Source organism: Apaloderma vittatum, unplaced genomic scaffold (assembly GCF_000703405.1).
Source record: "Apaloderma vittatum isolate BGI_N311 unplaced genomic scaffold, ASM70340v1 scaffold20987, whole genome shotgun sequence".
NCBI classification, from domain to species: Eukaryota; Metazoa; Chordata; class Aves; order Trogoniformes; family Trogonidae; genus Apaloderma; species Apaloderma vittatum.
Window position 1 is genome coordinate 3,211 of NW_009728148.1, and position 16,246 is coordinate 19,456.

A 16,246-nucleotide genomic window follows, 5' to 3' on the forward strand; every position below is an offset into this window, starting at 1 on the left:
TCCATTAGCCATACATGCAATATTTACAAGCAGCAGGCTAAGACAGAAGCCTGACAGATTAAGCTTATCTCTGCTCCATCAGTGTCAACATCAGTATCCTGAAGATAGATGCACAAGCAACACCAAAGAACATTTAACCTCCAGTGGAAGAGAATACAGAGAACTAGCAGGGGCTGCAGAATATTTTTCTTGCTCCTTTCTACTTAGCAGGCACATTCCTCCAGCTCCAGAACTATTTGACAAATGAACATTCAATTAATGGTCATCATGTATTTCAAATTAACAAATCTTTCAGTTTTAAAAGTAAAATTTTCTGATGCACCACAAATCCCAGCTATAACCTTTGTATTTCTTTGGGGGGGCTCAGAATTTGGAAATACTTATTTTAAAAGGTGTTTCCACTTCATATTCAGGCAATCTACACCTTTTTATCTGTCTGTTGGTTAATGCGAATACTAAGAACATTTTGAGAAATATACTGCTCTTAAACATTGGAAAATTTCCCAAACCTAGGATAAAAGAAATGAAGGAAGACTAAGAGCCACATAGTGGTAATTTTCTGCTCCTTTTTCCCAGAAGGGCAGGGCCAATTCAAGCATAACAAGCACCACAGAACATCTCATGAGGACGCATACTGTGGCTGATCTAATATGCCAAAACCCATCAGTTTAAATTTCAGCCACTTGTGAAAAATCATAAAGCAGAGGATTAATGTGCGCTCTAAATGGAACCCTGACTAAATGCATTAGCACTGCCTAGCTTAGCTCCATCAGAAAATGGTGACATGTATAACAAAATCTCATTCAGACACAAAGTCATTAGCAACTGTAGTAAGTGACCTTGCTTGAAAAATCTTAAAAATAAGTGACAGGCCTAGAACACTAATTTAGTACTCAAAAGAAAAAGCACTAAGAAAAAAAAAAAAAGGAAAAAAAAGTGCAAAAAAATAACCCCACAAAAAAAGTAGAAACCCAAAGCCACCACTGAATTTCATTTCAGTCTTATCTGTGTGAGCTTCAGCCAGTCAGCTTTCAGCCATGCTCCAATTTCCATTATGTGGGAACTAAATTACTTCTTTACACCAAAAAGGCTTAAAATGAAGTGATACAATGAAAAGCTGGCTTTCCTAGAAGTAGCTCTTAATTAATTCTGGGGGGTTTTTTAACCTTAAAATCTCAGTTTTCTTCAGATCAATTTAAAATTCACTTTGTAACTCTTAATTTTCTTCTAAACTCCTCTTTCCCCAATGACTTGGAAAAAGCTGCAGAAGCAATTCATGGAGCCTACAACCTTGTTTTCGGAGGTGAATGATGGTATTTGGCTAAAAGCTATTTACAGGTTAGTTAAAAATGTAGTATGATTCCATGAACTATTTCTCCTTTTCAAACCTGAGCTCTACTAAAACAAAGCTCTACTGGATTAAAATTACACAACTCAATTTTAATTCAGATAATTCTGCCCATTCATACTACCACCCTTTGTTGAGAGGCAGGAGAAAGGGGAACTTTTGTTCATAATCATAATCTTCTTTTGTCATATAGTGATATATAAACATTTCTGAAAACTACACAAAACAACAAGGTACAAGGAGCACTTCTCTGAACAAACGCATTCTGCTCTGGCTGGAAATACATAAGAAAATTGACCCCAAAAACGGAGATGAAGCATACAAAATTTTTCTTGCTCTAAGTTTTACAATGTTTTTAGGTAATATAGATCATAGCACACCAATTTTAAAAGATGCATCATTAACCTAGCTGTAAGTTACTTGAAATTTACTATCAGAAATAGAGAAATTAGATTTCTCCAACAGTTTTATCCATTCACATCTGTAAATCCATCTGGAACCCACTATGCCCAAAGAAAAATGTATCTTCTCTGCAGTCAAAAATTAAAGTTTATGCCATGTGTTGACCCAAGTCACTTCGGACAGAACTATTTACTCCATCTAATAGGTGATGCTAACACAAGACTCTTTTTGGATTCAGAGCATTTTGGACATACTGGCTTTCACACAAACTAGTTTTTTATTTCTGCTACAGCACACATTGTTTTGAAAAACATGAAGGAAACATTTTGTAGCTATAGCATCTTTGGGTTTTAATCAAGAACTTTTAAAATGAGAGCTGATAATGCCACACGCCGATGTTACAGAAAAAATATGTGGAGTGACCATGGGGCTCCAGTAAACTGTATCAATTTACCACATGCCTTTTTTCAAGAAAATGAAGAAAAAAAGTCCTGTGTTCTAGCAATTTCATCACAAAGGACTAGGAAAATTTGTTTTTCAATATGTTTTTAAATCAACTACTCAAAAGTGATGCTTGCACCCAAAAGTTTGCTATGTGATGGCTGTAATTTACTTCACATAAAGATTGTAAAACATCAGTACCCAAGAATAAAACATTTAGAGATAAATATTAATATAGAAATAACCAGCCATTGTTACAGCTGTAACTGCAACAAGTAACTAATACATCAATATTCACATAAACAACTTTAACACCATTAGTTCCTTTGGGCAATAACCTAGTAAACACAGGCATTAGCCAGTTAGGCTTTCTCATCCATTCATACTGCTTTGGCTCTTAAAACAGTGGATTTATACACAATCAGATTTTTAAACACTAATTATTATAGGCACACTGTCACAAGAAAATAATTTAATCTACTGGTAGTTCACAGTTGATATCCTAAATCTCTTTTACTTGACTGCATATATGCAGCCTATATGTCCAAACTATTTGGACCGGAAATACTTTTCTCTTTTTGGAGTAGCCATCCAATTATGCCAACTAAAGTAAAGTAAAATCTTGCTGCTATTGTAACCATGAAAGGCATTCCTCGCTACCGTGACTATTTACTTTGGGTTATGTTACACTGCTTATATTTTCAGGGTGTCTCATTTCCACTTTCTGTCAGTTGCCTCGTGTCCTCACTTTAGTACAAAATAAAAAACTTATCTAATACAAAATAAAAACTTATCTAAAAGGGATAATCAACATGAAATTGGACAATTATAGGTAACACTAATAGCTCTGCCTAACATATATCGAACACTTTCTCAGTAAAATTTTTATATAATTGAAGCTGAAATTCTCCATGTGAGCTAGTCCATTATTTGTAGGAAAATTTTACTTAAGATTGTTCAACTATCTGAAGAAACAAAACCAATCAATGCTATGCTGATTCATTCTTCAGAGATTTCCCTTACTGTAAAGCTCTGCTAGTGATATACAGGAAAGCAAGGGTTTGATTGTCTGATTAGGAGTCACCAGCTTCAGCGACACATCTTTTTACCACCTCATAAAAAAAAAAAAAATTACCAATGCATATAGTTGTAAGGCAGAAAGATCATTGTAGGCAAGCTAGTAACAGGTTTAGCAGTTAAATTCTCTTTTAAAATTGCCCTCATATGCATGTGCCATTCAAATTACTTTCTGTGCATTCTGCTTTCTCTCACTGAAGTAAGATACTTTACAACAGCAAAGCAGGAAGATGATTCTCAGTGCAAGCTGCAAAGGCAGGTGTGTATATTACCACAAGGCTGAAAAAAATAAAGCTGTCCTGGAATTTGCCACAGAAGAATGGAAAGACAGCTCTCCTAAAATGCAGTATAGATCTTCAGCACTGTGCTGATTTATCCTTTGGTGAATGTTGACCTTGGGGTCTACAGTCATCTCAGGAAAATATTATAGCCTTCAACATGGCAAGTGTTAACTAAATTTTGTATTGTACATGATTTTGAATTTCCTTCCAGATCATGAGACCTGTTTTATCATTTTCTAAGACTGTAAGACAAAGCTGTCAAAACAACTCTGGATATGCCATACATTCACACATATGACTGCTGCAAATCTGGGGAGACAAACAGTTCCATTTAAATCAAATGTGGAAATCACCAAGAACAAAAAAGTCAACAGTAGATGTCTGTGGGTGTGTCATCTAATCCTCATTCGTATCTTTAGGAAGGGCGGTCCACACTCTGCTGTTTGAAGGGGATGTTTCCAATTTTTGATTTGTGGAGAGACCAAAGATATAAGAAGGGCTAAGCTTATTTGTTTTTTCTTGATGACAAGGAATCACGAACCAATGCAAAAGCTGTTTCTTTGAATCAATAAATCACATAGGAGAGGGCCTGTGACTATTTGCTATATTACAGTTTTGTGTTACTAAGTTACTATAGATGTGAAACAATACAAAGTGAAAATTAACAATATTAACTATGCACATGCTGAAAGATTAGTTTTAATTACACTTTTTAGATCCTATTTGCTTAATTTTTAAGGTATGTCTCAAAATACCAAACTCGTATAATGGGTTAAAATCCACAAATCTGATTAAAAAAAGGATACTGAGAAAGCTAAATGTCTTGAAATACACAAAATTCAACAATGTTGGCATTTTCAGGAAGAAAGCATAACTTTCTACAATATCTTGTAATGTTCAGGGTGCTAATAACATCAACATATAAGTGCAGGAAATTACAAAAGTGTATTTGCAATTACTGAAATGAAAACTAACAAGGCAAGACAACTAATGATGGACGTGAAAACCACAAGTCTTCGGGCTTCATGCATGATTTCCAAGGCTTTCCTCAAGACAAAAACAGTAACAGCTCTAACAAAAATTAGTAGCTACTTACATCATGCGTCAACTCAAAGTACTTCTGACAGGCCAGCTGGTAATGCATGCCCTTCACCAATTCCAGGATCTATATAGAGGGAGAAAAACGTAATGGATTCAGAAATAGCACATGTACATCTCGTTCATTTTTACCAAGGTACTTCACAACAGCCTTGTGTAATAGCTCATGGAAATTTGTAGCACATGACATCTTTGACATCTGCGCATCCCACCTATAACCGACAATATCTAGACATACCTACAGTTCTTTAAAAATACTCCAGCTTCATTAAAAAACAAGATAAAGCCACCGGAAGATATGCCTGTTCCTTAAAATGTGACTTCAATATTCTTAACTTAAAGTATAAGTTGAATCTTTATTTTGGTAATATAATTGTGACAGTTATTGTCAAACTATCATATTGCAACATCTCTTCCATAATTGCAGACATAAATCTAGTAATTCAAGTGGCTGAAGCATGAAGCAATCAAGGACACGATTTGTATTTTTATCTTCCACATTACCAGTTCATGCAGATGCAGAATAAAATACTACTGTGCTCCCATCAAGAAAATTTAATGCAAATCCTTTAGACAAGTATCTGTGAGAGGGAAATGCTTTTACCTTCAATCAGATTTGTCCTTTTTGAAATGAAGTCATTTCTAGTCAAGCTCAGCAGAATATGTGAGTGAATAGCTAGTTCTGAACATCTATTAGGAAAATCATGCCACCTTTTGTAAATACAATTTGCTTCCCAACTCTACCTCAGGTAATCTCTTCTGTGCTGCATAAAGTCCCATTCTTATCACCAGAATGCAATGCCAGTTGAAATTTTTTTAAGTTTCATCACCTTCTCCCTCCTTTATATAATCAAAATGCATGCTCTCTCTGCTTATCAAACCGAGAAAATTGCTGGAATTAAGAGATAGCCTCAGTGAAGGAAAAATAGTTTTCAAGAAATGTTAATTTCAGGCCCCTTTCCCAAGGCTGACCTTTGTGTCAAACACAGCAATACACTCCAGCTTAAATCCCTGCTGTACTCATTATTGGATGCCGCCTTGCATTTATTGACAGATGTATAAATAAATTACATTTGCTGAATGGATAAAAACAGCAACACACTGCCAAGAAAGTACTTAGCCACACTGTTTTGCTGTAATAGCCCAAGTGATTACATTTCTATCCCTCTTGCCACCTCCTGTTATATCTTCTGTAAAAGATCAAGGCCAAGGCCAACTAGGCAACAAAGTCTGGAATCTGGCACTATCTGTGTACATATACTTTATTTTATTTTTTTACTTCCTCCCTTTTTCAAAATTGACTGAAGAAATTAGTGTCGCATTACATAGTTAAGGATTCACAAAAACTTACCTATTCTAAATGCTTCAATTACACATTGCCTTATGCTTTCCTCTGCGTTCCTTACAATGAAATCAATGCCATGCAAAAGAGCCATCTCTATTTTTAAATAAATGCTGATCACACTGCATGTATATACTTTTTTTCAAGTATTTTTCACATAATTTGGACTAATGATCAGAAGACTTATGTTAATTAAAAGCAACATTCATGTTCTGTAAGCATTCAAACTTTCCTAACATGAATTCTCCAGCTGAAATAAGTCAGTCAACTAATTTAAGGTAGTTCATACATATCACAGGTTTTCTCAAAAGTATTCTTCTTTTAATCAAGATTTCATCTAATATAAATTACATAGATAAAAAAGTTCTCTAGATTCAGGTGTAAATATATTTTAAGTTTCAGAACCACAAGCGAACAAACAAAAACTTAAGTACAGATAAATTGTGAGTATAAACCCCAAAAGTTTAAAAGCATTAAGGTTCTTTTGCCATTTAAGAGAACTACTTGATAAAGTTGGCTATTTAAAAGACTATTTGTCATTTATTTAGTTTTTGAATCACAGACCACAGCTAGAGCTACTTTGCCTATCAATGATGCCATTATCTAACTGTCCTGAAAAGCAGAAAAGATAAGGATTATCAAAGCTAGCTTTTGATTTACTAATTCAGAATGATTCACAGGATGTGAGATTAAGGTGTTGTCTTCTCAGACAGTTCAGTAGAAAAATGGCAACTTCAAGTGACAGATATCAGAAGAGGGATTGCTGACTGACATCACAGATGATGACAGAACAAAGAGGCACTTACAAACAAATTTCAGTTTTGTAGGAGAGATTTTTCCAAGGAAACTATTCTGAAACTAAGCCCATTCAACCCTTGCCCCATCCTTGAGAAAATCTTTAGCCACATTTAAGGTGGAGAAGACTTCACTGCATTGATGCTGCTGACACATGAAAGCTGTAATGGTCATGTTACTAGGACTAGGGGGAATGGATTAAAGCTAGAGATGGATCGGTTCAGATTGAACGTTATGAAGAAGTTCTTCCCCATGAGGGTGGTGAGACACTGGCACAGGTTGCCCAGAGAGGGGGTGGAAGCCCCGTCCCTGGAAGTGTTTAAGGCCAGGCTGGATGGGGCTCTGAGCAGCCTGATCCAGTGGGGGATGTCCCTGCCCATGGCAAGGGGGTTGGAACTAGATGATCTTTAAGGTCCCTTCCAACCCTGACAATTCTATGATTCTATGATTCATGTTATCACAGCTGGCCTTGAAGGACTTTAAATTCTTAGAGAACAACCATGTTATTTTGCAGCAGCTCAATCTTTATTGCTCAGCTACACTGCTGCTTCACCAAGGAACTACTGTCCCATTCCCTTGAGACCCCATCTCAGACCTCTCAAACCACACAGATTTTCCTGCTGTACTACTATGAAGACATATATCTTTGAGAACAGCTCTTAGAGGAACCTCTAGCAACAGTCTCCAGTGAAGTTTGGTAACCAGGTCTTCATACAGCTTCTTTTCCTGACAATGACAGAGTCCTCCATGGAAAAAAATCTCACCAGAAGAGACCACAGACTTTCATCTAGTTTGTAGAATTTATTAATGTACACAACTGCAATGGTAGTCATTCTATAACTCCTGCTCCTTTATCCTCTCCACCTCCCCAACTTCGACTGGTTGGCCAATTCCAGCCAAATTTGACAAAGAGGTGACAAAGATATACAGTTCCTACAGGTTGAGTAGAAGTTGTGGCTGGGTAGAAAAACCACAACACTAGTGGCTCAGTCATAAAACACCAATTATAAGTCAGCTCCTATGCTCTGAGAGGCAGCCAGAAGGCAGCCAAATGACAAGCCTGATATTTAGCACATATGTAAGTTTAAACCGGCCACATCCCATATCACGGGGGACCAGCTTCACCTTCTGCATATATGATCAGCTTGAGGAATAAGGGACGCGTTAAAAATATGCAAAGAGGAGCAGGTTTAGTAGATTAGCTAGCTTTAACAGGAACAAATTGCTAAGAGAAGAAATAAAAAAGGTTAAGAATAACAATAGAATGGAGCCCAGATAGAAGGGAGTCCTCCGTGTGACGGAATCTAACAATCCTCTATTTAAATAAAACAGAATTATCATTCATAGTAGTTATTATCTCTCCTACTACCTTTGGGCACATAGAAAAAGCAAATGAGCAGCTGGTTTTCACTAGTGTTACCCAGAAACAGACCTCCCCTCAAAACTACCGCAATTCATAGTAGCAATATTTTACTTCTACATCTGTTAAGACATTTACACTGCATTGCTTTATTTTGCAAATAAAGGTACATACTCAAGGACTCTCTTAGTTCTTATGCACCATTTCTTTCGCTGCCATCTGCAACTTGCTTTTTTGATGTTGCTTTACTGACTACTAATGAGGTTAAGATGATGCTTGGCAGCTGTATGCAGCCACCTGCTTTATAGATCCTCAGCATTCAAAGTTAAGATGTTGCATAGTAGGATAGTTTGGGCTCTGTAATGATCCATTGTTATTTTCTCTTACTCAAAGTCAACTTGTTTTATTTGAAAACTGTAGAATTAACCTGTATTTTCAAAATCAAAATCTTTCTACTGTAGATTCAGATAAATATGACTCATTTCTAACTTTCTTTTGATTTGAAAGGTGACCGAAGCTATGACTGGTTGCAACCACTGGAGTTTATCTGAACACATTCAGGTTTTTTTCCTCTTTCAGGCCAGTTTGTGACCATGCCAGCATTAAGTCCTGCCCCAGAACACCCCAGCACCCTTTGCCTCCTTGTCAGTAGAACCACCTGTCCTTTTTTTCTGCTTTCAGGTATTTTCTTTGTATTTTAAATTGATTTTAAATGCTTTATGTTTACAATGTATGCATGTATAGCATAATTTTCTTAGAGTTAAGCTGTTTTCTCTCAGGGTCTCACTTATAGGCCAGAAAATCACTGTCACAGCTTTGCCAGAGCTCCTTTTTCCTAGTCGACTCCTTGACTTATCTTTGGTAGTGAAGAGTACTTGATCACATGGTGTTCAAGATTGCACAAGGTAATACTTAGGGCACCGTGACAGATCAATTTCTCCTCTGCAGTTTGCATCACAACTGTCAAACAACAAAACCTAGATGTATTCTAAAATACTTTATAAGAGTAAGAGGCAGTCATGACCCAGAAGAAGGTATTTTATTAATGTCTCTCAAAAATACCTGTATTTTCTTCTCCATTTTTCATGGATAGGTTTTCTATTCTGAAGTTTTTATTTCATTTATGTCAGTAAGGAACTCATTAAATACTTAACAAAACAGTAAGTGAACATCTGAATGAAAGGAGTATGTCAACATGTGCTCATATTTGCTGCAGCAACTCCCAGGAACCTTACCAAATGAAGACAGGTGTTAATTTAAACTGAGTTAATAATTTTAAAAGGAAACAGCTCTAATGCTAGTTGATTTTGTTGGCTTAGTGGTAAACTAATTTTTAATGTTTTATACAGTTGTCTGCTGAAAGTCAATAGTGTGAAGGTCAACTGCAAGAAGGATTAATGCATCTGAGTATTTAATTTCTCTCTTTTCACACAGTTTTAAAACAATGCTATAAAAATGCTCATTTTATGATTAGCTTTATTTGCTGTTTTTTCAGTGACACATTTTCATTTAACTGTCAAAGCCTGCATGAGTTTACAGCCACATATTTTAAAAGACAGTCATGCCTCATTTTAGATGTGATGGATAACCCACATCACCCTGTTGAAATGTTGAGTCAAAGCCTGGACTGTTATCAAGTATGAAAGCAAGCATCTGAAATACTTCAAAATTTAAAAATTCACAAAATAAAAAAAAGAGGTATTTGCTTCATGTACATTTTAAGATTGCAACAAACCTGTTTCAAGAACAATGAGCTGAAACACTTATTTCATATGTTCATTCTCTGTTTTCCTGCTTTCTCATAGTGAACTGTTTATCCCTCTGACTGTTTTTGTGTGCTTTTTTTCCTTCTTTCTCGTCTAAATAAAAATATAATTGGTAGCTTAATATATCATAAATTGAAGCTGCTGAAGTGTGAAGATATAGCCCCTAATTCTGCCCACCCACTCCTGTCATCTGAAAATGAACCCAAATCCCCCTCACCTTCCCCAGGAAAGCCTATAGTTGGATGATTTTTTGTAATCTATTTTTCCATGCAGTCACAAAGCCAGCATAAGGAAAGGAATGGAAACTCAACCAATAGGGATGAATAAAGCAGAACTGCCTTCCAGGCCAGCAAGGCCCATTCAAGCTAATTAACTGCTCATGAACTGAAGTTTAAGATTTGATTAATGAATTTAAATACTTCTAAATTGGACACAGTGAAATTATTGCCATTCATGTCTTTAATAACTGGAAAAAAACAAGCATTTTAACTCTATTTTTCCTGCTATTTTTTCTAAAAGGCAAATTCGACTAAGCACTGGTTCAAGTTGTCCAAAGAGGCTGCAGAATCTCCATCCTTGGAGACAGCCAAAACCCACCTGGACACAGTACTGGGCATTCAGCTGTAGATCAGCCCTCTTGAGCAGGCGAGTTGGACAAGAGAACCTCCAGAGGCACCTCCTCACCTCAGCCGTCCCGTAATTCAATAATAAAGACTCTCAGTAGCACCTGATCATTCATATTTATTAAGTCCTTTTGGTGGTTAGAATATTAATTCCAAACTTCAAGAAATATGTTTTCTAGTTCAACCATTTACTTTATGAGCTTTCAGCTGTGCTCTATATATCACATAATCACAGAATGTCAGGGGTTGGAAGGGACCTCAAAAGATCATCTAGTCCAACCTCCCTGCCAGAGCAGGATCACCTACAGTAGGTCACAAAGGAACACATCTGTGCATATCCTCCAGAAGTCTTCCATATTCTTATAGTTTTTTATTATCCTACAGGTTAGCTGTGCTTTGCACCATCTTTCTGCATGCTTTGCATTTCCTCCAGTTTTCTCTTCCTGTGCTGTTTTCTTGGTTTATTAACATTTACCCTTTTTTTCTTACCAGTACTTAAATCAGATTTTTGAAAAGTCCACTCTTATTTAGTTGTATACACCCTTTTTAGCATTATAACCTCACCTGACAACAGCCAGAAATAATTTCTTATTTCTAATATCTGTTTCTACTTATCAGCAATAAACTGAGGATTGGGGAAATTTAGTAGTTTGAAATACTGTAACTCGATTTTTTAAAATAATTTTAAGCCATGTCATGTTCAGATGTCATAAGTTATCTTAAGATGTTAAGCCATGTCTTGTTAATATTCCACAGTATTCTGTCCACTAATGGTGTCAGCAATAGTAACACCCCAGCACTAACAAACACACACTAAAAAAGGTAAGTAGGAGTTTTGATATCAGAAAAGAAGGCTTAGCATTGGCTAGATAAATTTGTAACTACATTCCTTCAGCTTATATGCAAAAGTAGTCCTAGTGAAACAAATAACCATATTAGAGCTTGAAAAATAAACCAAATACAAGACAATTACACAAGGCACATATCTGAGCTGAGAAGCTATAAATGTGTAGTGTCAAAATACAGTCTATGGAGTAAGTCAGAGAAAGTATAATCTCAGATAAAATAGGGAAGACATACTCCTAACATGTAACTATTATTCGCAACATAATTCAAAGGCTTAATGCTGTCTCCTATTGATAAATGTTCTCCATCTATAGAAAACACGTGGAAACTTTCAACACAAACCTACATTGGAATGCCACAAAAAATTTATCTTTCCTAGGAATTTTCCTTGAAAAATCTTAATTTTGAGACTTTTACACTGTCCACTTCAAAATATTCAATCATTTTAAAGCATTTACAGGTTTTGATGTAGTAAAGATAATAACTCGGAGAGGTTTTGGACAGTGAACAAGGAGTCTTAGGTACCAGTTGAGAAAAATGAATTATGTACATTCTCTGGATTCAAGGTCTGCTACTTCTAAATACACCTTGGCGGCAAATGTGTAAGGGCATCTTGTTTAACGTTTGGAATTTTAACTAATTGATTTGTGATGGGATTCCTTTCCCAGTAAGAGCTCACAAAATCTGCATTTTAAGTAAAAATGTGATTTTGATGAGAAGAGGTAAATGTAATAAATATGAAGTTCCATACAATATCTTCATCAATATTTATTATAGCCACAAGTCAAAAAAGACAAGACTTAAGATTGGAATTGCTGAAAGAAATTTTAAGGAACTTTGATGGAACAATTTTCAGTGTAACAACAAAATGGGTAACACATATGTTTTGTCTATAACATGAATATCAACTGTTTTGTATTTTTGTTTCCATTTCATATATTTCCACAATAAATACTTACTTAAACAGTACTGGCTCTTATTTAATCAGAATCTACAAAAGCACCACCATGAAGATGACTGATGTTAGGGCAAAATTCTTTAGCTGTGATGAAAAATATTTTTACAGCCAGTGATAATCTAGAACTTTTTTTAATATTACTTCTTTAATACTACATCATCAGAAGGGAGAACATGGGTTGTTTTTTGTTTGGGGTTTTTTTTTTTTCATTGTGGTGGGTTTTAGGGTTTTTTTACTGTTTTGGGAGTTTTTTGCTTGGAATTTTGGGTGGGGTTTTTTCATTCATGGAAACATACAGCCATATCAGAGGCAAAGGCACAGACTAGCTTATTTATTTCCATTTCTGTGAAGACACTCGAATCCCCCAAAACATTGAATTTGTTCGAGAACATTGGCCAAAGTTCAATGACTCAATCAAAACCCTTAATTTAATCCAATTACAGAGAAAAGAAGGCTTTTTAATTAAGAGAACAGTTGTACTAGAAAGAACATTCTTTCTTCTGAAGTTATCTACTGTTCATTTACATAAGCACTTTTCCCTGAAGAAAAACCAGTAATTGGAGCAAAAGCAAAAACGGTGAGTCTAGACGTTCTACTTCTCCTTACTGCAGAACCAAAAACTTTTACTACCTTTTGCTTTTGCCACTGTGATAGAAGTGAATTGAGAAAAAAGTAATTTCTCCAAGAATGCTTTCAGAAACAAATAATATATAATTTGAAATGACTCTAATTCAAAGCTAGCGTATCTACTTTTATATTTGAGACAGGTAGGCAGACGTTACAGTGCATTTAGTAGAGCACCACAAATAAATGTATCTTAATATATGCTTTAATCTTTCCATTCTTCAAATTAATTAGCTATTGTCAAACCTGGCTTCATGAAGATTTTACCTGATTAGCAGTATATTTAAGACAGAAATGAAATGTGATCCACAATACACTATAAATTCGAATGCTATGCAATCACACATTCACACATCAGATGCTCAGCTAACCATATTATTTCTCCAAGAAGCATTTTAAAATGAACAAAAAAAGCTATTACCACAAATAATGAAATAGCCTAACCTATGGAAAATGTGAAATAAATACAAGTTAAATAATTCCATACTTGGAATAAATATCAGGATTCACTCTTTTTGCTTCAGGCTATATAATAGCTAGGCAAGACCTGGAAGTCATCTGCTACATTACCTTGGGAAGATGACTTCAGCAGATACAATCTCAGAGAAGATACAGCCTCAGAAAATCTGGACTGGGACAGGAGGCTGGATTCAGATACCTTACAGTAAGTAGATTCACATAGTCAAATGTTTTGATCACTTTCTTCATTACTGACTGTGCTACAAAATGACTGCGATGAAAGCAGCCCAATGCTCAGACTGATTGCTGAAGCCATGTGAGGTCAGAAGTTGCTCTGCACCATCACCCCAAGGTCCATTTTTCCTTTTCCACACCCCGCCCGTGCACAGAGAAAGCCTTGCTAGAAAAGCACCTTGAGGATGCAGTTTCCACCACAGACCAGCCCAATGCTTTATTTGCATGAAAAAAACTCAAGAAATTGATGGTCTTATGAACCCGAAAGGAAAAGGTGTACTCCTTATCTCAAGAGTATGAAGGACAACCCTAGGAATAGAAGACTGAGAAAGCCAACCATCTTGAGTAAAAACACAGCCACATGGTTGGACACAGCCCACATTCTGGCTCATGTAATAGCCATGAGGATCAAGCTGCATAAACAAGAAGGGGCCTTGTTCCTTGGCTTGAAGGGAAGACACGTGAGTACTCTAGAACAACTGATAAAATCCAAAAAGAAAACCAATTCATTACTACCTAGCGAAATCCGAAATAAACGTTTGGAAAACTATGCATCATTCATATAAAAATGGACAGGTCTGCTAAATTAAAAATGTGTGCAGAGAAGGTGTTTTAAGATTTGGGTTTATTTCTCATTATCCTACTCAGATTTGATTTGTTTTGATTTGATTAAACTATTTTTCCCAAGTCAAGTCCATTTTGCTTGTGACAGTAACTGGTGAAAGATCACTCCCTGCCCTTATCTCAATCAAGTCTTTCATTGTATTTTCTCTCCCCTGTTCAGCTGAGGAGAGTGACAGAACAGTTTTGGTGGCCACCTGGCATTCAGCCAGGGTCAAGCCAGCACAGAAGGTCCAGCATTCTACCTTTCAATGTGATTTCCAGATTGCTGTAATTTGTACTCAACAGGGACTGTAAGTCTTCAGATATCATTTGGATTCCTTAAAGGAACTCCTTATCTGCAGAGAAGCATGCATCACTACTAACCTGGAAAGCACAAGTCTACTGTTCATGTGATTTGATACCTCTTGCCACTGCAGGGAGTCTCATAACTCCCTCAGTGTCATCCGTCAAGAAGTAAGCTGGGAAACAGTCGAGCAAACAACAGTTGGTACAAGTTAGTTTTGCACAGATTTCAAATAAAGTCTTGTAAAACATCCAAAACCAAATCTTCAAGCTGTCAAGCATGTACCTGCTAGCTTGCTAAAACGGGTATGGGCTGGTTGTAAATTTTTACAAGATTTGGACTAAACAGAAGTGACAAGTTCTGACGTTCCCATTAATAAAGAGAAATGGCACAGAACTACCACAGAACCCAACCACAGGTTTTGCAGACAGACTAATTAGATGAAAAAAACCCAGGGGCTTGGCAGCCCAGAAAGATCAGGTTAAAGATCCTGGGAAGCTGAGGATGATCTTGGAGATCAGAGATGAATGGAGATAAATGCTGATCACATCCTGGGCTACATCAGGAGAAGCGTGGCCAGCAGGTCGAGAGAGGTGATTCTGCCTCTTTACTCTGGTGAGACCTCACCTGGAGTACTGCATCCAGCTGTGGAGCCCTCAACGCAAGAAGGACGTGGACTCGTTGGAGTGGGTCCAGAGGAGGACCACAAAAAATGATCAAAGGGCTGGAGCACCTCTCCTAGGGGCACAGGCTCAGAGAGTTGGGGCTGTTCAGCCTGGAGAAGAGAAGGCTCTGGGGAGACCTTATAGCGGCCTGCCAGTTCCTGAAGGGGCCCTACAGGAAAGCTGAGGAGGGACTGTTCACAAGGGTGTGTAGCCACAGGATGAGGGGCAATGGTTTTGAACTAGAGCAGGGTAGATTTAGACTAGATATTAGGAAGAAGTTCTTTACTATGAGAGTGGTGAAACACTGAAACAGGTTGCCCAGAGAGGTGGTGGAGGCTCCATCCCTGAAGACATTCAAGGTCAGGCTTGATGGGGCTCTGAGCAACCTGATCTAGTTAAAGATGTCCCTGCTCACTGCAGGGGGTCAGTGGACTAGATGACCTTTAAAGGTCTCTTCCAGCTCAACACATTTTATGGCTCCCTGAATGCTGGGGAATGCTCTGGGACCACAACTCGTAATGCCCAAGACTGCTAACCGCAAGAAGCTGCAAAGCAAGTATTGACATGACTTTCTGCCCTGCCCTCCCAGAGCAGCAGCGACTCCCTTGCTGTGAAGGAAAGTTGAAACCTCAGTAAACACACCACCAGGATGGGGAGTGACTGTGTAAGACAATCAAGCAGGGATATAGAATCATAAAATGGTTTGGGTTAGAAGAGACCTCAAAGATCATCTAGTTCCAACCCTCCTGCGATGGGCAGGGACACGTCCCACTAGACCAGGCTGCTCAAAGCCCCATCCAGCCTGGCCTTGAACACTTCCAGGGAGGAGGCATCCACAACTGTTCCTCACAAAAAAGAATTTCTTCCTAGTATCTAACCTTACCCATAGTTCTAATCTCCTTGATTCTTAAAACAAAACCACAAAAAAAACCAAAACACAAAAGCAAAATAAAAACCAAAATAAAAACAGCACCTAGATCCACTACAAGCTCCTTATTTACTCTGTCACCCTGACTCATA

The 16,246-nt window shown here is 37.1% G+C and overlaps 1 protein-coding gene across 1 annotated transcript in view; it reads right to left on the minus strand.

Moving 5' to 3' along the window:
• Positions 1-16,246, minus strand: part of PRIM2 (primase, DNA, polypeptide 2 (58kDa)) — a gene marked incomplete at its 5' end in the record, with an annotated part of 50,169 nt that overhangs the window by 758 nt on the left and 33,165 nt on the right. Inside the window, one exon of the mRNA XM_009873994.1 lies at positions 4,646-4,714. Within this exon, the coding sequence (XP_009872296.1) occupies positions 4,646-4,714 (69 nt within the window). The remainder of the gene's footprint in view (positions 1-4,645; positions 4,715-16,246) is intronic.